Below are 26,495 nucleotides of genomic sequence, written 5' to 3'. Positions count from 1 at the left end.
TCTTTTCCAGTATCTCACAAATTTACATTGCATGTAAAAGATGCCTTAAATATCTGCAGCATGCACACACGCACGCATGGATGTTTGGATAGATGCGTGAATGGATGAATGGATGCTGGACTGACCCAGCATACTACAGGAAATAATTTAGATGAGATTAACTTGAAAGCACTCTAAAATTCACTCTGTGAAACACAATGAATAGGCCAGAGGGGAGAATTTTATTCTACTGTGTGCATTAATTTCATATAAGACAGACACTCCTCTGAGATTCTGACATTCAAAATAAAATTTGGAAGGCAGATGCCAGGACTGACTGTACACTTTACATATTTACTATTAGCTTTATATTAAATGGCTTAGTTTGTATAGATCAAGCAAGTATGATGGTAGATTTAAGTAAGCCATGAATCCCTTTTCAATTAATCTATTACTTTCACCATGCAATAATCAACACATTAAGTCAAGAAATTATGTATTTACCTAAGATCAAAGGGATGGAAAGTCCTATATATAAATCTGAGCACCTACCAAACTAGAACTATTCTGTATCAAATTCTTTAATTAGTGTAGTTCTATCATTGATTCTGAAGTTATTCAAGACTTATTCTGACTATGGGGCAGAATATTTCAAAGTAAATAAACAAAATGATAGCTAACCTTGGAATATGTTAGTTATTATTCTAAATGATTTATATATGTTAACACATTCATTCCTCACAACATTTTTCAAGTGAGTGAAACAGAGAAGTTAGTAATTATACGTGTCAGAGCTGAAGTACACACCCAATGAGGCTTGATCTAGAGCCAGGTCATTTAACCACTACACCACAGCTTTCTCTAGATGACTATGGTGGATATCTTAGAGCTTAAGCAAATGATAGATGACAGATCGATGGAGAGAGAGAGAGAGAGAGAGAAAGAGATGAAAAGAAGGAAGGGAGGGAGGGAGGGAGGGAGGAAAGAAGAAGGGAGGGAGAGAGGAAGGAAGGAAGGAAAAGAAATTAGATGCTTCAACTTAAAATCTAATAGTATGAAATCTTTGTTTTTGCCTGTGACCTTCTGGATAATTTTTTCTTACCCTTCAGGATTCATCTCATTTCATCTTTACAGTGAAATCTTGCCTACATCTCCTTCTGTCTTCCCATAATCAATTACTCCTTCCGTGGTGCTGCCATAGTGTCTTGCACATACTTTAATAGGACAGGCATCCCAATGGAAGAAATACAATTAAAGTAATCTGAAGACCAACAAGAAGGGGTGTTTTAATCTTGATTACATATGAAGGGTGTGTAGAACAATTATACTCATTTTCATCACTTTTAAAGACAGAAATAACCATATTTTTCAATAAGAGGTATTTCTTAGTAGTTCTTTGCCATGAATGTAGGCACGGGACACATTTTCTCTTTGGAAGTTGTCTGGTAAGAATTGTTAATATCTCCCTATCTTTTTAATCTCTCCCCTTTTCCATCTATATTGAACTTTCCTCAATCCCCATCTATTTAAAGGAAAAAACCCAACTCAGATTTCTGCTGAAAGCACCTTCATATTGTCATCTCCATCTCAGAAAGCAAGACAGCTCTTATCTGCTAGATGTGTTTCTTTGTTCAGTGGTAAAGACAAAACAAAAACAGGAATAAATACAGGTGATGATTTTAGGATTCACCTACATCTACATCTTCTGCCTCCATTTAAAATATAAACTAGATTTTAATTACATGCACTGTCTCATGGAATATCGCTACCATTGCTGAGCAATGGTTGATTATATGAATAGAGATCTATTTCTAAGTTTTCAGTTCAGTATATACTTGGAATAGGCAAAATAATACTGTAGAAACCTTATGAACTTCGAAGTTTGCAGGCCTGGGTTCAAATACCAGCTCTACAACTGAATATCTAAGAATACAAGAAGATTATTTGATTTCTCAACTTCAAATTCATGTGAAAAAGGCGATATTATTGCCTATCTAATGGCTCATTGGGAGGAGTAAATGAAAGAATATATGTTACGATGTATCACGCAGATCTGACACAGCACATATTTAGAATGTGTTATTCCCTTTCCTTCTCCCATGTACTCACACCAGGCACTAGGCTAAAGATGAATAACACATAGCCTGAAGCGCTCAAGACATCTTTTTGGTCTTTTGGTTTTTCTAGGTCCTCCCTTGTTCTTTATTTCTCTTCCTTGGTATTTAAAGCTAATTTTAAAATTCTCTCATCATTCAAAATTTTTTTCCACAGGCACTTTCCATTTCTTTTGATAATTGCACCATGGAATAAAGGAATTATAGCAGCATGATTATGACCTTGATCATCTAGCAAGGAGCACTGTCCCAGATTCAGAGGAGACACTCCCTCTTTCACACCCTTATACTCCACTGTGAATTTACAGTTTAACAGGGAAGACAAGACACAAAATGCAACAAAGATCTCAGTTTGAGATTCCTTATGAGAAAGTGCTGGAGTGAGCTTTTTATCTATAATAAAGGGAATAAAAAATAATAGACTAAAGTCTTTAAGAATGGCTTGAAGATGAAAAAATAAATAAAATAAGAATAGAAATAGAAACAATAGAAATAAAGATTTAAAGGAATCTGACTTGATAGAGACTTGCAAGTTGGCTGTACCTTGGTGGTTCACCTCAGCCCAGGATCTGGTTTTCTCCTCTGAAGTCCAAATATTTGATTTTGTCCAAGTACCCACTTCGTGTCAGTCTCTTAGAGCTGGCAAATGATGGCCAATCTCATGGAATGAATGCGAGTGGGGAATGGAGAAGACAGTAGTATTTACTGAGCACTAATCTTTATATATGTTACTTCATTTACCCTCAACAATCTTAAAATAAGAAGCTGAGCTCCAGAGAAGATGAGTAATTTACCTAAGGTCATACAGGTGGGGAGTGGTGTGTACTTTACTGAAAGACAGACAGATGGTAAGATTTATTTCCACATACGTCAGACTTCAACGCGCATTCTGCTATATTCTGCTCATTCCTCTATATTATAACCCTTCCCAAGATGCAAATTGTTCATTCACAATAGAATAAGTGGCATTTCCAGAACCAGAATCCACTTTTCTGACAGTCGAGGAATTTTTTTCCTGATAACAATGTATTCTGAATATTAAGTTATTAATTGTGTTTGAGTTAACATGTAAACAAGGCAATATTGATAATATCTTCAGGTATTTCTTCTATGCCATCGAGAAGCTTAAGAAACATATAAGCCAGAACCCATTTCACTACCTTTAATTGAACCTCCAGCACTGTATATTTTGGCCTTCCTCAACCTTTTCCCATAGTCCAAGGAGGCTATTCAAGAATTTCATTATTCTCCCCAAACCCTGCCCAACCCTTACACCTATCTCTTAGCAAACATCCTTGCATTCCTCTTCATAGAGAAAATGGACAATTGGCAGGAACTTTGCAGCCTCACAACTGCAAATATTTATAGGTACTCCTTTTCTTCTCTTTTTTCCTCCTACGTCCTCCCCTATGAGCCAAGCTCCTCTTCACCTAGTATATATTCTGTGACTTAATTCTTGTCTATTGCTCCATCATTTCTCTGCAACGCATCTCCTGTCTGAAAAATCCAGTAGTAGCTCCTCAGTCTTTAGCTGTAGCATTTGATGCAATTGCATATCCTCTCCTCCTTGGATTTCACAACTCCCTGGACTTCTGGCTCCTCTCTTTCCTTTTCTTTCATATCCTCAAATGTTACTTTTCATATACTAAAGTGACTCCTCTTCTTATATTTACCCCTTAAATTTTATCTCCAAATTTTAGACTTAGTTCTATGTCTAACAGAATATTCTCCCTGGAAATTACCATGGATTACATGACTTTTTCTTCATATTTGAAGGTCACCAGTGAGACCTTTTTGCCATCTCCAGATCTGTATATCCAGTGGATCACTAGCTACTCACTCCTTTATGCCATAATTGTACTGTGTATGCATCTCTACTATAGCACATCATACTGTATTCCCTACCATAGTGGGAACTACTCCAGGATTTTTATATTCCCATTGCCTGGCACAGTTGAAGCATGGGGTAACAGTGATAAATGGAGCCTAGTAGAGAGATGATGTGGAAGATGAATTAGACAAAGCAAAGATGAGTCACAGGGCAATTATTAGATGGCAGTTGTAATGATAATTTAGGGCTTGTTAACCATGTATTTTGGGTATGGTGGCAGTGGAAAAAGAAAAGAAGGAGTGGATGTGACAGATTCTGAGAGAGATTGCATGTTATTTCTCACAGGGAAGAAACAAAATAATAAAGATTTGTACTAAACTACATATTTGTGACCCTCCTTAAATCACTTACATAGTTGTGTTTTAAGCTCCCAGCAGAACATCACAGTAGCTATTAAGGAAGTTGAACTCTGGGATCTGAGAAATCTGAGTTTTAAGGTCAGCCCTGCTGTATAATGTGAATTTGGTCAAATTACTTTCCTTAAGCCTTAACTTTATCTTGTCAAGTGATGATGATAATATCCTCCTCATAGGGTTGGTGAATATTGAAGCAGGTAAACTGCTAAATAGCATTGTCTTTAAAAGATAAAAACACAATAAATGGTAAATTTTTAAAATATTTCTCAGTTTGCCTCAGAACTGTTGTATTGTTAGAAAGGCAGAAGGTTACCCTGTTAATCACCTAATCAAATTATAAACAGGAAGGCAAAAGGAGTTCTGATATACATAAAGGTCAAATATAAATGGCTTATAAATTACCTGCTACTTACAACTGTCAATTTGATGTTGATTCAATTTGAAATTTTGCTTCCAATTAGAATGCCTTTTATTTATTTTTCATGATTAATTGCTCTGGCTAGAACTTTCAGTTGAGGAGGAGTGATGGGAGTGGGCACTCTTGTCATGTTCCTGATTTTAGAGGAAAAGTTTTCATTTTTTTCACCATTGAATATGATGTTAGCTGTGGCTTTGTCATACATGGCTCTTATTATATTGAGATATATTTCTTCTATACACAATTTGGTGAGAGTTTTTATTATGAGAAGGTATTGAATTTTGTCAAATACTTTATCTATTGAGGTGATTATATTTTTATCCTTTATTCTGTTAATGTGGTGCATCACATTTGTTGATTTGTGTATGTTAAACATGCTTGCATCCCATTTGATCATGGTATAACATGCTTTTAATGTGCTGTTGAATTCTGTTTGCTAGAATTCTGTTGAGAATTTTTGCATCTATATCAAGGATATTTACCTGTAGTTTTTTTTATTTTTGTTTTTTTGTTTTGTTTCTCTTATAGTGTCTTTATCTGGCTCTGGTAACAGGGTAATGCTGGCCTTGTAAATTGAGTTTGGGAGTATTCCCTTCTGTTCATTTTTTTTTTGGAAGAGTTTGAGAAAGATTGACATTAATTCTTCTTTAAATGTTTGGTACACTTCCTCAGTGAAACTATCTGATCCTGGCCTTTCCATTGTTGGAAGATTTTTTATTACTACTTTAATCTCTGTAATTATTGGTCTGTCAAGATTTTCTCTTTCTTCATGATCAGTCTTTATCTTTTTCTTTTATTTCAGCTTTATTAAGGTATAATTGATAAATAAAATTATAATCTATTTAAAGTGCACATCATGGTGATTTGATATATGTATACATGTGAAAAAACTCCCATCAGCCAGTTAATGAACACATCCATCACCTCACATATTTATCTTTAGGTGTTGTTTTTTTTGGGGGGGGTGAAAAGAACATTTTAGTTCTATTCTCTTAGCAAATTTATTTTTTTAAAGATTTCATTCATTTATCTATTCTAGAGAGAGAGAGTGGGTGGGGGGCCAAGGGAGAGGAGAGAAAGAATCTCAAGCAGATTCCACACTGATTGCAGAGCCCAACATGGGGCTCAATCTCATGACCCTGAGATCACGATTGGAGCTGAAATCAAGAGTCAGATGCTCAACTGACTGAGCCACACAGGCACCCTCTCTTAGCAAATTTCAATTATTATTTTTAATATAGTCTTATCAACTGTATTCACCATATTTTACACTAGATCCTCAGACCTTATTCATCTTATAGCTGAAAGTTTGTACCCTTTTTACCAACCCCTCTCTATTTCCCCCTTGGACCCTTTCAATGCTATTGGTGATTTATTATTTCATAGCAAAAAAACTAAAAAACTACTTTGATTGTGAGGACTAAGAAAGAGTTATTAATATTTTTGAGTCTAGCTATTCTTTCTTAAAACAATATTTAATGAGCATGTTTTACATGCTGGGAACTATGATATATCAGTGAACAAGACAGGTAAAGTCCCTACTCTTGTGATACATAGATTCCAATAAAGAGAAACAGATGGGTGCCTGGGTGGCTCAGTTGGTTAGGCGACTGCCTTCAGCTCAGGTTATGATCCAAGGGTCCTGGGATCAAGTCCACGTTGGGCTCTCTGCTCAGCAGGGAGCCTCTTTCTCCCTCTCCCTCTGCCTCCTGTTCTGCCTGCTTGTGTTCTCTGTGTGTGTGTGTGTGTGTGTCAAATAAATAAGTAAGTAAATAAATAAATAAATAAAATCTTTAAAAAAAAGAAACAGATACGATTAGAAAAAGAAATGAGTGGAGGGTGGGTGGATGGACAGACGGATGGATGGATAGATAAATAGGATGATGGATGGATATAATTGATACATGTAGATAAGCAAGGTAATAGATTATAAAATAATGATATACTGTGGAGGTTGAAGGGAAGAAACTCCTTTAGCTTGAAATGTTGATGAATATTCAAGCAAAACCTGGTTGCCAGCAAAGGGCAATTCTGAGATGAGAGACAAGAAAGACATAGTTACTGCTGTAGAAACCAGTTTGGTGTTTTAGAAGAACTGAATCACAGATCTGTACTTCTGAAACAAATAATACAATATATGTTAAAAAGAAGAAGAAGAAGAAGAAGATAGCAGGAGGGGAAGAATGAAGGGGAGTAAATCGGAGGGGGAGACGAACCATGAGAGACGATGGACTCTGAAAAACAAACTGAGGGTTCTAGAGGGGAGGGGGTGGGGGGATGGGTTAGCCTGGTGAGGGGTATTAAAGAGGGCACGTTCTGCGTGGAGCATTGGGTGTTATACGCAAACAATGAATCATGGAACACTACATCAAAAACTAATGATGTGATGTATGGTGATTAACATAACAATAAAAATTAAAAAAAAAAGAAGAAGAAGAACTGAAAAACAACCAGTATGGCTAAAGCACACCAAGAAACAAGAGAATGGTGGAACATAAGGCCAGAAAGTATAAATGCAGTGTAGATGATACTCAAGCATATGGGCCATGAGAAAGTTGAGATGTAGAGAGTAGTCACAGAAATATTTAACTCATAGTTTTCTCAGGTTAAAATTATAGAGTGAAATGAGCCTCTGCTGCCTCCTCTTGGGATTCCTCTCACCCCCAACTTTCCTTTATGCTCTCAGGCTACCTTATAACATAAACAGAACATTTGATGGATTAAATGCACTGCCTTTGGAGAGATTACAAAGTAATTGCATTACTCAGCAGACATGTCTTATATACATACCATGTACTAGTTTTAAGAAGACATAATGATATTAAAAATAGCATGTACTTTGCATATATCTTGCTTAATCTTCATGAAACTCTATGAGTGCATGCTATTATTTATACCCATCTCCTTTTTTAAATTTGAGTTTGGTTGACATGCAATGTTACATTAGTTTCAGTCGTACAACTTAGTGATTTGACAAGTTTATATATTACATTATGTTCACCACAAGCATAGATACCATCTGTCCCATTACATTGTTATTACATTATCATTGACCATGTTCCTTATGCTCTGCTTCTTATTCCCATGACTTACTCATTCCATAACTAGAGGCCTGTATCTCCCTTTACCTATTTTGCTCAACTCCCCACCCCTTTTCCCTCTAGCAAACATCAGTTTGTTCTCTGTATTTATACAGAAATTCTTTTTGTTTACTCACTTTTTTTAGATTCCATTTATGAGTGGAATCATATGGTATTTGTCTTTCTCAGTCTGACTTATTTCACTTAGCAAAATATCCTCTAAGTCCATCCATGTTACTCAAATGGCATGATCTCATCCTTTTTTATGGCCATGAAATATTTTATGGCCATATATATGTATATATCACATCTTCCTTATCCATTCATCTATTGATGGACACCTAGATTGCTTCCATGTCTTGGCTATTTAAATAATGCTGTAATAAACATAGGGATGCATACATCTTTTAGAGTTCCCTGGATAAATACCCAATAGTGGAATTACTAGGTCACTAGATAATATCATATATCTATTTTAATTTTTTAAGGAGCCTCCATATTCTTTTCCATGGCGGTTGCACCAGTTTACATTCCCATGAACAGTGCACAAGTGTTCCTTTTTCGCCACTTGCTTGCCAACCCTTTTGTTCCTTGTCTTCTTGATTTTAGTTATTCTAACAGGTATGGGGTAATATCTCACTGTGGGTTTGATTTACATTTCCTTGATGAATAGTGATGTTTACCATCTTTTCATGTGTCTATTGGCCATATGTGTGTCTTTGGAATAATATCTGTTTAAGTCCTCTGCTCATTTTTTTAATAAGTTGCTTGGTTTTTTGGTGTTGAATTGTATAAGTTCTTTATATATTTTGGATATTATTAGATATATCATTTGCAAATATCTTCTCCCATTCAGTCAGTTCTCTTTTTCTTTTGTTGATGGTTTCCTTTTCTGTGCCAAAGCTTTTTATTTTGATGTAGTCCCAATAGTTTATTTTTGCTTTTTGTTTCCCTTGCCTTAGGAGACATAGCTAGAAAAATGTTGCTATGGCTGATGTCAGAGAAATTACTGCCTGTGTTCTTTTCTAGGATATTTATGGTTTCAGGCCTCACATTTAGGTATTTAATCCATTTTGAGTTTATTTTTGTGTATGGTGTTAAAAAGTGGTCCAGTTTCATTCTTTTACATGTAGCTGTCCAGTTTTCCCAGCACCATTTATTGAAAAGACTGTCTTTTCTCCATTATGTATTATTGCCTCCTTTGTCATAAATTAGTTGACCATTTAAATGTGGCTTTATTTCTGGGCTCTCTATTCAGTCTATTAATCAATGTGTCTATTTTGTGCCAGTATCATACTGTTTTGATTACTATTGCTTTGTAATATAACTTGTAATCTGGGGTTGTAATACCTCCAGTTTTGTTCTTTCTCAGGATTGCTTTGACTATTTGGAGTCTTTTGTGGTTCCATAGAAATGTTAGTATTATTTGTTCTAGTTTTGTTAAGAATGTTATTGGTATTTTGATAGGAATAGCATCGAATGTGTAGATTGCTTTGGGTAATATGGACATTTTGACAATATTAATTCTTCCGATCCATAAGTACAGAATATCTTTCCATTTGTTTGTGTCACATTTAATTTCTTTCCTCAGTGTTTTATAGTTTTCAGAATACAGATCTTTCTCCTCTTTGGTTAAGTTTATTCCTAGGAATTTTATTCTTTTTGGTGCAATTGTAAATGGTATTGTTTTTTAATTCTCTTTCTGCTACCTCATTGTTAGTGTATAGAAATGCTACCAATTCCTGGGTATTAATTTTGTATCCTGCCACTTTATTGAAGTTATTTATACTTCTAGTAGTTTTTTGGTGGAGTCTTTAGGATTATCTATGTATACTATCATGTCATCTGTAAATAGTGACAGTTTAATTTCTTTACCAATATAAATGCCTCATTTATTTTTCTTCTCTAATTGCTGTGGCTAGGACTCCTAGTACTATGTTGAATAAAAGTGTTGAGAGAGGACATCCTTGGTTTGTTCCTGATCTTAGAGGAAAAACTCAATTTTCCCCATTGAGGATGATGTAACCTGTGGGTTTTTCATATGTGACCTTTATTATGTTGAGATATATTACCTCTAATCCCATTTTGTTGAGAGTTTTTATCATGAATCAGTGTTGAATCTTGTCAAATGCTTTTCCTGCATATATTGAGACAATCATAGGATTTTTATCCTTCAGTTTGTTGATGTAGTGTATAATGGTGATTGATTGCAAAAATTGAACCATCTTTGCATTCCAGGAATAAATCCCACCTGATCATAGTGAATGATCTTCTTAATTCATTGTTGTATGTGGTTTGCTAATATTTTGTTGAGGATTTTTGCATCTATGTCCATCAGGAATATTGACCTGTAGTTTGTTTTTGGTTTTTATTTGTTTGGTTTTTTGGGGGGTTTGTTTTTTTGTTTTTGTTTTTGTTTTTGTTTTTTTTTGTGGTGTCTTTGTTTGGTTTTGGTATCAGGGTAATGCCCACCTTGTAAAATGTATTGGGAAGCTTTCCTTCCTCTTCTATTTTTTTTTTTTTTTTTGGACTAGTTTGAAGAGAATAGATATTAACTCTTCTTTAAATGTCTGGTAGAATTCACTTGTGAATCTATCTGTTCCTGAACTTTTATTTTTTGGTAGTTTTTTTATTGCCAATTCATTTTCATTATTTATAATTGGTCTGTTAGATTTTATATTTCTTCCTGGTTCATTTTTGGAAGATTGTATGTTTCTAGGAATTTATCCATTTCTTCTATTGTCTCATTTGTTGGCATATACTTTTTCATAGTATTCTCCTGTACTCCTTTGTATCTCTGTGGTGTCAGTTGTTACTTCTCCTCCTTATCTCTGATTTTATTTTATTTGCGTCATTTCCCTTTTTTTCTTAATGAATATGGCCAAGGGTTTGTCAATTTTGTTTTCAAAGAAGCAGCTTGTGTTTTCATTGATCATGGTATTTATTTTTGAGTCTCTATGTCATTTATTTCTGCTCTGGGTCTTTATTATTTTCTTTCTTCTATTCACTTTGGGCTTTGTTCTTATTCTAGTTCCTTTAGGTGTAAGGTTAGGTTGTTTGTTTGTTTGTTTGTTTTCTTATTTCTTGAAGCAGGGCTTTATTGCTTTATACTTCCCTCTTGGAACTGCTTTGACATTGTCACGGAGATTTGGGACCATTGTACTTTCATTTTCATTTGTCTCCATGTATTTTTTTAAATTTTCTATTCTTTGATTGCTTCATTGATATGTTGGTTGTTTAGCATCATCTTGTTTACTCTCCACATGTTTGTGTTTTTTCCAGTTTTTTTCCTTGTGATTTATTTCTAGTTTCATACCACTATGGTCAGAAAAGATGCATGTTATGATATCAGTCTTCTTAAATTTATTGAGGCTTGTTTTATGGCCTAGTATGTGGATCTCTTCTGAAGAACGTTTCATGTGCACTTGAAAAGAATGTGTATTCTGTTGTTTCTGGGTGGAATATTCTGTATATATCTGTTATGTCCATCTGGTCCAATGTGTCATTCAAAGACATTGTTTCCTTATTGATTTGATCTGGATGACCTATCCATCCATTGATGAAAGTGAAGTGTTAAAGTTCCCCAGTATTATTGTATTACCATCAATTTCTCTCATATGTCCATCAATATTTGTTTTTTGTATTTAGGTGCTCCAGTATTGGGTGTATAGATATTTACAAATATTATATCCTCTTGTTAAATTGATCCATTTATCATTGTATTGTGCCCTTCTTTGTCTCATTAGTCTTTGTTTAAAAGTCTCTTTTGTCTGATGTAAGTATTGCTAACCTGCCTTTTTTTTTTTCACTTCCATTTGCATGGTGAATGCTTTCCCATCCCTTTCACTTTCAGACTATGTGTGTCTTTAGGTCTGAGGTGAGTTTCTTGTAGGCAGCATATAGATGGGTCTTGTTTTTTTTATCTGTTCTGCCACTCTATGTCTTTTGATTAGAGCATTTGGGCCATTTACATTTAAAGTAATTATTTTTTATTTATTTAAATTCAATTATCCAACATATAGTACATCATGAGTTTCAGATGTAGAGTTCAGTAATTTATCAGTTGCATGTAACACCCAGTGCTCATCACATCACATGCCCTCCTTAATGACCATCACCCAGTTACCCCTTCCCCCCAGCCACCTCCCCTCCAGCAACCCTCAGTTTGTTTCCTATAGTTAAGAGTCTCTCATGGTTTGTCTCCCTTTCTGATCTCTTCCCATTCAGTTTTCCCTCCCTCCCCCTATGATTCACTGCACTGTTTCTTATATTCTACATATGAGTGAAACCATATGATAATTGTCTTTCTCCAACTGACTTATTTCATTCAGCATAATAACCTCCAGTTCTATCCATGTCAGTGTAAATGGTAAGATTTCATCTTTTCTGATGGCTGAGTAATATTCCGTTGTATATATATATACAACACCTGTTTTATCCATTCCTCTGTCAATGGACATCTGGGCTCAATTTAAAGTAATTATTGATAGGTATATTCTTATTGCCATTTTTAAATTTTGTTTTCTCGTTGTTTTTGTAGTTATTTGTTCCTTTCTTCTCTTGATGTCTTTCTTTGCAATCAATTAATATCTATAATGTTTTGTTTGGCTTTATTTCTCTTTATTTTTTGTGTATCTACCATAGGTTTTGGGTTTGTGATTTTTCATGAGGTTCATATATAGCATCCTAAGTTAATGAAGGAAGGAAGAAGGAAGGAAGGAAGGAAGGAAGCAAGGAAGGAAGGAAGGAAGGAAAGAAAGAAAGAAAGAAAGAAAGAAAGAAAGAAAGAAAGAAAGAAAGAAAGAAAGAAAGAAAGAAAGGAAGGAAGGAAGGAAGGAAAGAAAGAAAGAAAGAAAGAAAGAAAGAAAGAAAGAAAGAAAGAAAGAAAGAAAGAAAGAAAGAAAGAAAGAATCTATATGTTGTTATATTTTATATCTTTTTATACATATTTTTCTTATGCCTAATTATGGCCACTTCTCTTCCACTTAAAGAAGTTCCCTTAACATTTCTTGCAAGGCTAGTAAAGTGTTGATAAATTCCTTTATATTTTGTTTGGGAAATTCTTTATCTCTCTTTCAAATCTGAATGATAACCTTGCCAGAAAGAGTATTCTTATTTATAGGTTGTTTTTTTTCCCTTCAGCACTTTGAATATATCATATATGTCATTCTCTTCTGGCTTGCAAAGTTTCTGTTGGAAAATTAGCAGATAATCTTACAGGTTTTCCCTTGTAGGTAACTTTTTGTTTCTCTCTTGTTTTTAAGATACTCTCTTTATCTTTAACCTTTGACATTTCAATTATTATGTGCCATGGAATGGACCTCCTTGGATTCATCTTGTTTGGAACTCTCTGTTCTTCTTGGACTTAGATATCTATTTCCGTCCTAGGTTAGGGAAGTATTCAGTTATTATTTCTTCAGATAAGTTTTCTACACATTTCTCTCTTTTTCAAGGATCACTATAATATGAATATTTGTCCATAGGATGTTGTCCAAGAGATCTCTTAGTCTATCCCCATGGTTTAAAATTATTTTCTCTTTTTGATCTTAAGTTCCTATGCTTCCATTATCCTTTCGTTCAGATCACTCATCTGTTCTGTATTCTCTCATCTACTGTTGATTCCCACTAGTGTGTCTTTTATTTCAGTTATTGTATTCTTCAACTCTTCTTTGTTCTTTTTAATATTTTCTTTTTTTTTCATTTTTTTATTGTTATGTTAATCACCATACATTACATCATTAGTTTTTGATGTAGTGTTCCATGATTCATTGTTTGTGCATAACACCCAGTGCTCCACGCAGAATGTGCCCTCCTTAATACCCATCACCAGGCTAACCCATCCCCCCACCCCCCTCCCCTGTAGAACCCTCTGTTTGTTTTTCAGAGTCCATTATCTCTCATGGTTCGTCTCCCCCTCTGAATTACTCCCCTTCATTCTTCCCCTCCTGCTATCTCCCTCTTCTCTTTTTTTCCCTTAACATATATTGCATTATTTGTTTCAGAAATACAGATCTGTGACTCAACAGTCTTGCACAATTCACAGCGCTCACCATAGCACATACCCTCCCCAATGTCTATCACCCAGTCACCCCATCCCTCCCACCCTCCACCACTCCAGCAACCCTCAGTTTGTTTCCTGAGATTAAGAATTCCTCATATCAGTGAGGTCATAGGATACATGTCTTTCTCTGATTGACTTATTTCACTCAACATAACACCCTCCAGTTCCATCCACGTTGTTGCAAATGGCAAGAGCTCATTCCTTTTGATGGCTGCATAATATTCCATTGTGTATATATACCACTTCTTCTTTATCCATTCATCTGTCGATGGACATCTTGGCTCTTTCCACAGTTTGGCTATTGTGGACATTGCTGCTATAAACATTGGGGTGCACGTACCCCTTCGGATCCCTACATTTGTATCTTTGGGGTAAATACCCAGTAGTGCAATTGCTGGATCGAATGGTAGCTCTATTTTCAACTGTTTGAGGAACCTCCATACTGTTTTCCAGAGTGGTTGCACCAGCTTGCATTCCCACCAACAGTGTAGGAGGGTTCCCCTTTCTCCACATCCCCACCAACATCTGTCGTTTCCTGACTTGTTAATTCTAGCCATGCTGACTGGTGTGAGGTGGTATCTCATTGAGGTTTTGATTTGGATTTCCCTGATGCCGAGCAATGTTGAGCACTTTTTCATGTGTCTGTTGGCCATTTGGATGTCTTCTTTGGAAAAATGTCCGTTCATGTCTTCTGCCCATTTCTTGATTGGATCATTTGTTCTTTGGGTGTTGAGTTTGATAAGTTCTTTATAGATTTTGGATACTAGCCCTTTATCTGATATGTTATTTGCAAATATTTTCTCCCATTCTCTCAGTTGTCTTTTGGTTTTGTGGACTGTTTCTTTTGCTGTGCAAAAGCTTTTTATCTTGATGAAGTCCCAATAGTTCATTTTTGCCCTTGCTTCCCTTGCCTTTGGCGATGTTTCTAGGAAGAAGTTGCTGCAGCTGAGGTCAAAGAGGTTGCCGCCTGTGTTCTCCTTTAGGATTTTGATGGACTCCTGTCTCACGTTTAGGTCTTTCAACCATTTGGAGTCTATTTTTGTGTGTGGTGTAAGGAAATGGTCCAGTTTCATTCTTCTGCATGTGGCTGTCCAATTTTCCCAACACCATTTGTTGAAGAGACTTTTTTCCATTGGACATTCTTTCCTGCTTTGTCAAAGATTAGTTGACCATAGAGTTGAGGGTCCATTTCTGGGCTCTCTGTTCTGTTCCATTGATCTATGTGTCTGTTTTTATGCCAGTACCATACTGTCTTGATGATGACAGCTTTGTAATAGAGCTGGAAGTCTGGAATGGTGATGCCACCAGCTTTGCTTTTCTTTTTCAAGATTCCTCTGGCTATTCGGGGTCTCTTCTGGTTCCATACAAATTTTAGGATTATTTGTTCCATTTCTTTGAAAAAAGTGGATGGTATTTTGATAGGGATTGCATTGAAAGTTTAGATTGCTCTAGGTAGCATTGACATCTTCACAATGTTTGTTCTTCCAATCCATGAGCATGGAAAGTTTTTCCATTTCTTTGTGTCTTCTTCAATTTCTTTCCTGAGTATTTTATAGTTTTCTGAGTACAGATCCTTTGCCTCTTTGGTTAGATTTATTCCTAGGTATCTTATGGTTTTGGGTGCAATTGTGAATGGGATCGACCCCTTGATTTGTCTCTCTTCTGTCTTGTTGTTGGTGTATAGGAATGCCACTGATTTCTGTGCATTGATTTTATATCCTGCCACTTTACTGAATTCCTGTATGAGTTCTAGCAGTTTTGGGGTGGAGTCTTTTGGGTTTTCCACATACAGTATCATATCATCTGCAAAGAGTGAGAGTTTGACTTCCTCTTTGCCGATCTGGATGCCTTTGATTTCTTTTTGTTGTCTGATTGCTGTGGCTAGGACTTCTAATGCTATGTTGAATAGCAGTGGTGATAGTGGACATCCCTGCCGCGTTCCTGACCTTAGGGGAAAAGCTCTCAGTTTTTCCCCATTGAGAATGATATTCGCTGTAGGTTTTCCATAGATGGCTTTTATGATATTGAGGTATGTATTCTCTATCCCTATACTCTGAAGAGTTTTGATCAAGAAAGGATGCTGTACTTTGTCAAATGCTTTTTCTGTATCTATTGAGAGGATCATATGATTCTTGTTCTTTCTTTCGTTAATGTATTGTATCACGTTGATTGATTTGCGGATGTTGAACCAGCCTTGCAGCCCAGGGATAAATCCCACTTGGTTGTGGTGAATAATCCTTTTAATGTACTGTTGGATCCTATTGGCTAGTATTTTGGTGAGAATTTTTGCATCCATGTTCATCAAGGATATTGGTCTGTAATTCTCCTTTTTGATGGGGTCTTTGTCTGGTTTTGGGATCAAGGTAATGGTGGCCTCATAAAATGAGTTTGGAAGTTTTCCTTTCATTTCTATTTTTTGGAATAGTTTCAGGAAAATAGGTATTAATTCTTCTTTAAATGTCTGATAGAATTCCCCTGGGAAGCCATCTGGCCCTGGGCTTTTGTTTCTTGGGAGATTTTTGATGACTGCTTCAATTTCCTTGGTGGTTATAGGTCTGTTCAGGTTTTCTATTTCTTCCTGGTTCAGTTTTGGTAGTTGATACATCTCTAGGAATGCACCCATTTCTTCCAGGTTATCTAATTTGCTGGCATAGAGTTGCTCATAATATGTTCTTATAATTGTTTGTATTTCTTTGGTGTTGGTTGTGATCTCTCCTCTTTCATTCATGATTTTGTTGTTTTGGGTCATTTCTCTTTTCTTTTTGATCAGTCTGGCCAGGGGTTTATCAATCTTGTTAATTCTTTCAAAGAACCAGCTCCTAGTTTCGTTGATCTGTTCTACTGTTCTTTTGGTTTCTATTTCATTGATTTCTGCTCTGATCTTTATTATTTCCCTTCTCCTGCTGGCTTCAGGTTTCATTTGCTGTTCTTTCTCCAGCTCCTTTAGGTGTAGGGTTAGGTTGTGTATTTGAGACCTTTCTTGTTTCTTGAGAAAACCTTGTATTGCTATATACTTTCCTCTCAGGACTGCCTTTGCTGTATCCCAAAGATTTTGAACAGTTGTGTTTTCATTTTCATTGGTTTCCATGAATTTTTTTAATTCTTCTTTAATTTCCTGGTTGACCCATTCATTCTTTAGTAGGATACTCTTTAGCCTCCATGTATTTCAGTTCTTTCCGACTTTCCTCTTGTGATTGAGTTCTAGTTTCAAAGCATTGTGGTCTGAAAATATGCAAGGAATGATCCCAATCTTTTGGTACTGGTTGAGACCTGATGTGTGACCTAGGATGTGATCAATTCTGGAGAATGTTCCATGGGCACTAGAGAAGAATGTGTATTCCGTTGCTTTGGGATGGAATGTTCTGAATATGTCTGTGAAGTCCATTTGGTCCAGTGTGTCATTTAAAGTCTTTATTTCCTTGTTGATCTTTTGCTTAGATGATCTGTCCATTTCAGTCAGGGGGGTGTTAAAGTCTCCCACTATTATCGTATTGTTGTCAATGTGTTTCTTTGCTTTTGTTATTAATTGCCTTATATAATTGGCTGCTCCCATGTTAGGAGCATAGATATTTACAATTGTTAGATCTTCTTGGTGGATAGACCCTTTAAGTAGGATATAGTGTCCTTCTTCATCTCTTATTACAGTCTGTTTTAAAATCTAATTTGTCTGATATAAGGATTACCACCCCAGCTTTCTTTTGGTGTCCATTAGCATGGTAAATGGTTTTCCACCCCCTCACTTTCAATGTGGGGGTGTCTTTGGGTCTAAAATGAGTCTCTTGCAGACAGCATATCGATGGGTCTTGTTTTTAATCCAATCTGATAGCCTCTGTCTTTTGATTGGGGCATTTAGCCCATTTACATTCAGGGTCACTATTGAAAGATATGAATTTAGTGCCATTGTATTGTCTGTAAGGTGACTGTTACTGTATATTGTCTGTGTTCCTTTCTAATCTATATTGCTTTTAGGCGCTCTTTGCTTAGAGGACCCCTTTCAATATTTCTTGGAGGGCTAGTTTCGTGTTTGCAAATTCCTTTAGTTTTTGTTTGTCCTGGAAGATTTTTATCTCTCCTTCAATTTTCAATGACAGCCTAGCTGGATATAGTATTCTTGGCTGCATGTTTTTCTCCTTTAGTGCTCTGAAGATATCATGCCAGTTCTTTCTGGCCTGCCAGGTCTCTGTGGATAGGTCTGTTGCCAATCTAATGTTTCTACCATTGTAGGTTACATATCTCTTCTCCTGAGCTGCTTTCAGGATTTTCTCTTTGTCTCTGAGACTCGTAAGTTTTACTATTAGATGTTGGGGTGTTGACCTATTTTTATTGATTTTGGGAGGGGTTCTCTGTGCCTCCTGGATTTTGATGCCTGTTTCCTTCCTCACATTAGGGAAGTTCTCTGCTATAATTTGCTCCAATATACCTTCTGCCCCTCTCTCTCTTTCTTCTTCTTCTGGGATCCCAATTATTCTAATGTTGTTTCGTCTTATCGTATCGCTTATCTCTCAAATTCTGCCCTCGTGATCCTGTAGTTGTTTATCTCCCTTTTGCTCAGCCTCTTTATTTTCCATCATGTGGTCTTCTATATCGCTGATTCTCTCTTCTGCCTCATTTATCCTAGCAGTTAGTGCCCCCATTTTGGATTGCACCTCATTAATAGCCTTTTTGATTTTGACTTGGTTAGATTTTAGTTCTTTTATTTCTCCAGAAAAGGTGTCTCTAATAACTTCCACGCTTTTTCAAGCCCAGCTAGTATCTTTAAAGTAACGATTCTGAACTCTAGGTCTGACATTGTACTAATGTCCGTATTGAGTAGGTCCCTGGCTGATGGTACTACCTCTTGTTCTTTTTGCTGAGGTGTTTTTTTTCGTCTTGTCATTTTGTCCAGAGGAGAATAGATGAATGAGAGAACAAAATGCTAACAGGTTAACAATGTCCCCAGCAAATATACTCTGTACAAATTAGAAAAGACCTGAAACCAGGGGAAAAGAAAGGGAAAGAAAGAAAAAAGAAAGAGAAAAAAAAAAGAAAAAGATAAAAACAAACAAAAACAGAACAAAACAAAAAGAAACAGAATATGATCAAATATGATCAGACTAGTGTATAGATCAGTGCCACACACTAGATTTTGGGCGTATTTTGGTCTGTTAGAAGGAAGTGCCTCCTAATATTTTAAAGGAAGAAAGACTTATATATGTACAAAATAAGGGTTGATGCAATGAAGGGATGAAAGATGACTGTAAAGATGAAAATTATAAAAGATTTTATAAAAGGAATTGATAAGATAAGAAGTTGTTTGAAAAAAGAAAGAAGATTTAAAAACAAAGAAGAGAAGAAAAAAAGAAAAGGGAGAGAATGTGATCATGCAGGAGACTAGAACAAAGCCATTTACTTCCAGGAAGTGGTCGTTTTTCTGTTCAGAGAGTTGTTGCTATTCTTCTCTTCGATCTCCTGTTGAGTTCGTAGGTGTTCAGAATGGTTTGATCCCTATTCAGCTGAATTCCTGAGACCAAACGAAACCCAGGTCTCCTACTCCTCCGTCATCTTGCTCCGCCTCCTAATATTTTCTATTTCTTTATTGAAGGTCTCACTGAGCTCTTCCATTCTTTTCTCTAGCCCAGTGGGCATGATTATGATCATTACTTTAAATTCTTTATCAGGCAGATTGCTTATATCTGTTTCATTTAGTTCTTTTCTGAGGTTTTTTCTTGTTCTTTCTTTTGTAGCATATTCCTGTTTCCCCATTTTCCTTGACTTCCTGTGTTTGTTTTTATGGATTAGATGAAACAGCTACTTGTCCTGAAGTTGAAGGAGTGGTCTTGTGTATGGTGTCCCCAGTGAAGACTCTGTGTGCTGTGCTTTTGCTGGCTGGCTGTATGTGCTAATTATTTTTTAAACTATGGCTTTTACAGAAGGAATAAAGAAAAAAATGATATAAAAGACAAAAGAAAATAATGAAATAAAAGGAGAAAGGGAAAAAAGAGAAGAAAGAACAAAATCAAAAAGAATAAAATTAAAACAAGACAGGACAAATTTTAAAATGTAAAAAAAAAATAGAATAATTAAAAATTAAAAAAAAACAAAACACAAAACCATGGCTGGCCTGTTTTCTCTGCCCCAGTCACAGGTTGACTGGTGTAGCCTAGTGGACCCTGGGCTCACTGAGACTACAAACTCCCTGTGACAACTAGATCCATCAGGACCTTCCTGGTGTGGCATTAGGACCCTCCATTTGTGGTGTCTGAAACTTCTCTTGACAGCCAAATCCTGCTCCAGCCTGGGCTTTTAAGGCTGAGGGGGAGAGAGCATCCCCATAGTTCCTCAGCCCTTTTAAACTCTGGCTTCTCTTTTCTGTGCCCCAGCATGACTAGGGCTGGTGTGGGCTTGCAGACCCTGTGCTCACTGGAGTTGCAAACTCACAGAGATAACTGGGCACTTCCATTATGGTGTCTGGATCCTGCTGCAGTCTAGGATTTTAAGGTGGGATGGGAATATAAATCAGCTTGTTCTCCAGTTCCCCTGACCTGGAAAGCTTTCTTCCAGCTCTTCTGCAGCCTGGCAGAGTTCTATTGTTGTCTGTTTTCTGTGCTAGTTGCTCTTTTAAACCATGTGTTGTTTTTTGTGTTTTTTGTTTTTTCTGTGCCCAAAGACAGAGGGGCCTGTTCCTCGTCCCTCAATGCTATCCCTCCCTCCCCACTGCCATTTGCATTGTTAGGAGTGGGAGTTCCCTTTGTTACCATCCATTTTTATTGCTGTTCTCTTGCCATTCTCTCTGTCTTTAGTTGTTCAGTAGCTATTCAGTCAATTTTCAGTTCTTCACAAGGATTTGTTCTATTAATAGGTGTAATTTGGTATGATCTGTGGAGGAGGTGATTTCAGAATCTTCCTACATCACCATCTTGAACCAGAACACTATTATACCCATTTCCAAATGAGGGAATTGAATCACACATGTCAAAGTATAATTCTTAGCATTCAAATAGCTCATAATTTATTAGGTAGACAGACTAAATGAATCCAAGCCATTATAGGTGTCACCATGGAGGTCTGATGAGAACACAGACGAAAATGAGGTGAGGAGAAGTGAGAACTGTCTTTTCATTTGACACTCACAATCTCCCTCTTGCATAAGGGGTGTTAAGTGAGTTACTCAGGTCATATAGTGAGTAAGGGGTATCTAGGGGCTTCTACCTCCTAACTTACTGCAGTGCCCAGCCAGCTCCCACTACTGCCCCTTCTAATTTTCAATAAGCTGTTTAATTACTAAAGAAGTATATCACTTTATCTAGTATTTGGCGTTTAAAATCAGACCCTCTGAAAAGTTATAGTTCTTTATTACAAACTAATGCATGGTTATGGGTGACGTGTCAGTGTCAGTTGTCAGCAACTCTTTAGCATGTCACTATGTTTTGGGAGTAGGAAGAGGTGGAAAGATGCTGGTAGCAGTGGAAAAAGGCCTGAAGAGAGTATGTACATGCCTTTCATATCAATGCATTTCTTTAATAGGATCTGGAGTCAGGATCTGAGAGTGGAGCAGATACCATTTCAGTAAATCAGACACAAATAAATTTGTCTTCTAACACCGAATCTACCGACCTATCATCTTCCACCCCAGTGGCCAGTTCTGGAACCAAACCCAAGTCTATGGTAAGTTATAAATGATAACAGTCAGTTTTGACATGAAATGCTGATAATCATAAGGTAAGAGTTGATATCTCATCCATTCAATATAGAAGAAATACTCTTTGAGTCTTAGTTTCAGTGACTTGATAGCATTTAATTAAGTACAATCCAACATACGTTGTTTGTTTGCTTTATAACTGATAACACAAGTACTTCACTAAAACAGGTCATGGTTCTAGAATTATGCAAAATATGGTATCAAATTTTGTTGCTGTATGCTCAGATCTTTAAAGAACCAAGAGCAAAAAATATAGAGATGGTTCTCCCTGAATTATTATCCTGACCACATCACTTACTAGTCAGAAAATCACCTAAGACTAGATAGAGAGATAGAGATATATAAAATCACACGCATCATAAATTTTATGTGGGTATTAAATGACATAGTTCATGTAAAGTACTTAGTGAAATGCTTGGCACAGAATAAATACTGAGTAAATGTAAGCTACCGTCATTATTATTATGATGCTTCATCAACTTTACAGTGCTACCAAAACAAATAAAAGGAGAATTACCACATGTAATAATATAGCAGGGTGAATTGTAAATAAAAGACATTTTAAGTAAAAAGTTGAATGGCTACAGGAAAGCAGTATTTGACTGTAAAAGGTAACATTTATGGAGGAAGTAATTACTACTTCAAATATCTGAAGTCCCAGCAGCTCCAAAATAACCTTTCCTAGTTTAGTGAAAATCACAGTGGCATATTGTTTTTTTTAATGCCCATGTTAGCTTAACACAGAGAAACAAGTTTGGATTCTTGTTTGCCTGACTTTAAAATAAAAGGCAAATCTGAAATAGGACTCAAAAGAGAATACTCTGAATTTAACATGGTAGATATATTCAATTGCAAGAATATCTAGAGCATTTTTTAATAGAATAAATATTTATTGAATGCACTGTGCTAGATGAAAGAGTGGGAGTGGAGTAAAACATATTTTCCATCTTTAAACAGCTCACAATCTAGCAAAGCAGGGTAGGTAAGTAAACAGTGAAATTCAGTATCATACTATATGGTAGAGCTGAAAAATTGGAAATAGGAACCAGTGATCTGCTACATAATGCTATTGTTGGGTACAATGGAAAAACAGGGTCAAAAATAATGTGTGTCAACAGGCGGCTGCAATGAATTGGTGCTCTTCTTTTTCATAATGGGTAAAGAAGGTTAAAATGCAAAATTAAAATATGAAACAAAATGATCTTACTTCACCACATTCTTATTGAAGTAAAGGGTCAAAGCCTCTCAATGGTTTTAAACTGAAGGTTTGGGAACCATTGGAGCATTGGCTTTTTGAACATTGGGACAGGTATGGGGCTGACATATAAGAAAAAAGTAGAAAGGAAGGTGAATTCACTTTTTAAAGGTATTTATGCTTAAATTCTCTTTTTTAAAGCACCTGCTATTATCCTGAAGGGCAGTTCTTTTCTCTCTGATATTTATTCCATGCTCATCTTTTACTTTAGAATAATTACCATTGGTATCTGCTATTTCTCCCTTGAAAGATACATATTTTAGTGTGTGGTCACCTTATAATTTGTAACAATTTATACAACTTTGTGCAATTCTGTCCTTTTTCTTCAATACCCCCATGTTTATAAATGTGCTCATGTTTATAAATGCATTTCCACCAAGATATGTCTATATATTTTTATGATAACCATCTACACTAAAGTTTTAGAATGAAAAACATAAAACCATCAGTTTTGGGGGGACTTTAATCCTTTAAAATACTTGAAGATGCGTCTGTTTTCAAATTTTTCGTGTTTGCCATATCAACTGACCAAACTATTCACCCTACAGGCTAAATTAAGAAATACTAAAATTGGGGCACCTGGGTGGCTCAGTTGGTTAAGCGTCTGCCTTCAGCTCAGGTCATGATCTCAGGGTCCCGGGATCTAGCCCCACATCTGGCTCCTTGTTCAGCAGGGAGCCTGCTTCTCCCTCTCCCTCTGCACACACACCCCCCGCCCCCAGCTGGTACTCTCTCTCTCTCTTTCAAATAAATAAAATCTTAAAAAAAAGAAATACTAAAGTCAATTATTGAACAGAAACATAATTTTCCGTGCCCCCAAAACAAATGTTTACTGAAAAGTTGTCAACTTTGGATAAAATTGTGACTCTCTACCAAGCTGTTCAGGTGTGACTTGTTACCTGGGCGCACAGTCACAGCTTCATAGTGATGCCACCCCTCATTAGTCAGTGAGCACTAAGAATCATTATGCAGTAGACTTCGCCTCCAAACACAATATTCCACTTCAAGACAACCAAAACTGCTTAACCCATCTTGACCAATACCACAGGCAGTTAGAGAACTGTACATGAAACTCTGTCCAGCTACTGAACTATAATTTAGTAAAATTCTCCAGCAGGCCATGAGAAGGACCCAGAAAGAAACACTCCACTGTCAAAGACAACTGACTTTTAGGAAATTTCTCAAAAGAAAAGGCCAATAATTAAAATAGCTTGAAAAGCAAGTTTTTGTTTTGGGAGAAGGGTTGTTTTAATGTGTGTGTGTATTTAATTTTGTGTTATTATTGGTGTTGATGCTTTTGAGTACAATTCCTTTTTACTACAGTTTGAAAATAATTCTTTGGCTATATGGGTCAGTTCTATGTTTTCAGTTGTTTTTGGGTAGGAATATTAGAATGAAGAATTTTACCTATTTTGTCAGAGAGTAAACAGATATTTACCCTGTCAATTTGGAGCTTGGGAAATTATCTATTTGTGTAATGGCAGTCTGGCTACTTTGTGAAAAGCGAGAAAGCTCCAGTATCCTACAGAGCCATTCTTTTCATCAGGAACTAAAATTTCAAATTTAATATTAAGTAGAAACATTAAATTCTAAGAACACCTACTTCTAACACCCACTCATAATGAACTAAACTTCTGCTCCATAATGTCATATTTTTACAAAATGTTTACTTTTATCTCAGAATTATTTAATGTTACATTTGATTTGCTGCTGTGAAATCTATTTATAATGGTGACTAACTATCACAAATATTTGGCTTTCCTTTTGTATGTAAGACCTCTGGGTTTCTACGTGCCTATTTTTTCTATAAGATTTCTTTTATATGTATTATTACAACAGGACCAATGAGTAATCTTCAGATTTTTCATGAAGACTATGTATATATCATGCCAAAGAGTGAGCACTAAAGTAGATTTCTGTGATGTAGTTCACACAAAAATGAAAAAGTTGAAAGGTAGGATACCCAGTACCTACCAAAAAACACATTAGAAAAAAGAGATCTAGTGCTTCATGTCCAAAAAATCACCAATTTCTCTCCCAAAATCTGTGATTTTTTTCTTTTGAAACAGTCTCATAATGCCTTTCTTGAGAGACATTTTCACAAAAACCCATGATTAGTCATATTACTTTTATACAAAGTGCTATGACTCATTCTAGAATGATATACTGACATCCTTCTGGCCATGGTATCAGTTGCTTAAGTTGTTCCTGTATTCATTAATATAGGGTTGTTACATGAAAGATTTTAAAGCAGGACACTAAAACCTCAGGGGTTTTATTGTTTTTTTCTGGAGATACTTGTAAGTGTAGGTGTTCATTAAATTACTATTCATCATACATTTATGAAGAGAGAAACCAAGCTCTAGAAAATAAAGAAAACAACATATTTCACTTGTAGAATAAGTAACTGGAGGAACAGGGACAGTCTAGCATTCTGTAGAATAACCGAGAGCATCATTAAAGAGCAATGCAAAGATATGGTTTCAATTTAGTCTAAATTCCTCTTCCCTCTTTGTCCCAGAAACTCCCTTAGTTGCCTTGTGATAGAATTCTAATAACAGTGATGAAACCCTCAATCATTTGGGCATGTTAGAACCACAGCTAGACAGAGCAGCTTTGAGTATGTCCTAAACTATCTAAAGGAATTTTGAAACATATTGGCATTCACATCAGAATGTATTATGTACTGGAAAATAACCCTTTTATTGAAGACATCAAAAACAGCAGAAATTATTAACCTTCGTTATTGTAATTGCTACAGAGTAAAAAAGACAGATACATCTTATTTTAGTTCAAGGTGGCAACAGTAGGTCTAATTCCACAGATTGAATACACCCCTTATCTTTTCATCATTACTACCAAAATAGCAAGGGGATAGATGAGGGAAAACATCAGCTGGTGGAAGGATGGGAGCTTAGGGCAGGCAGAATGATGCCCAGCCAGACACTGCCAACTCCTTTAGAGAGCAGTTGAGAATAAATCTTGCCTAAAGGCTGCCATGGTGTGACAAAAATAGAGCTCAGGAGTATGCCCTCCTTACAGATCATGATCATTTCTAGATGACTTTTAAAAAGACTCCCAGTACTATAATCAACATAATAGCCCAACTGCTTTTACTGACAGTTCCAAAACTTGCATGGTCTATTCTATTGTTGAAGAGAACAGTCTCTCAATATGACCCCCAACACAACTGATTATGCTATAGTCAGTTTAGTGAGGCGTTTACATACAACCTATTATTTTTCTCCCCCCAAAATAATAATTTTCTAGTGTGACATTTACTTGTCAATAGCACTGTCCTCCCTAAAAGGTATAAATGTTTTGAGGTGCAGAGAAAAGGAGAGTGATGATGGCACTAGGTAAGAATTTTGACATGTCATTTTTAATAAATGTTATTTAAGTTCAAGTCTTTAAAAAACAGGATCTTATTTTCCCTTTTTTCAGCCAGTGAGATATGGTCTAATCTACACTGTTTTTGAAAGTATCAATTTCTATTTTGGGCACTGTGCAAATGAGAACCATAAATTGTCACTCATAGTATTTCTATGAATCTATATCTCTCCATGCTAAAAGCAGAGACAACAAAAATATGAACTTTAAGAAAGACCCGCAAGTTTTATCCAGGTAATATTTATGGAGAAAAGCATTTTCCCTCTGTAATAA

At 36.0% G+C, this 26,495-nt stretch overlaps 1 protein-coding gene across 2 annotated transcripts in view; it reads left to right on the top strand.

Moving 5' to 3' along the window:
- DLC1 (DLC1 Rho GTPase activating protein) overlaps positions 1-26,495 on the top strand; it is a 419,617-nt gene that overhangs the window by 104,004 nt on the left and 289,118 nt on the right. For both annotated transcript variants that reach the window (XM_027597776.2, XM_027597782.1), the window contains exon 4: positions 21,403-21,543. In XM_027597776.2, coding sequence (XP_027453577.1) covers positions 21,403-21,543 — 141 coding nt within the window. The remainder of the gene's footprint in view (positions 1-21,402; positions 21,544-26,495) is intronic.

The sequence above is a fragment of the Zalophus californianus genome, chromosome 2, assembly GCF_009762305.2.
Source record: "Zalophus californianus isolate mZalCal1 chromosome 2, mZalCal1.pri.v2, whole genome shotgun sequence".
Classification (NCBI taxonomy): domain Eukaryota; kingdom Metazoa; phylum Chordata; class Mammalia; order Carnivora; family Otariidae; genus Zalophus; species Zalophus californianus.
Note: the sequence above shows the minus strand (reverse complement) of the source record. Positions and strands in the feature narration are given on the sequence as shown.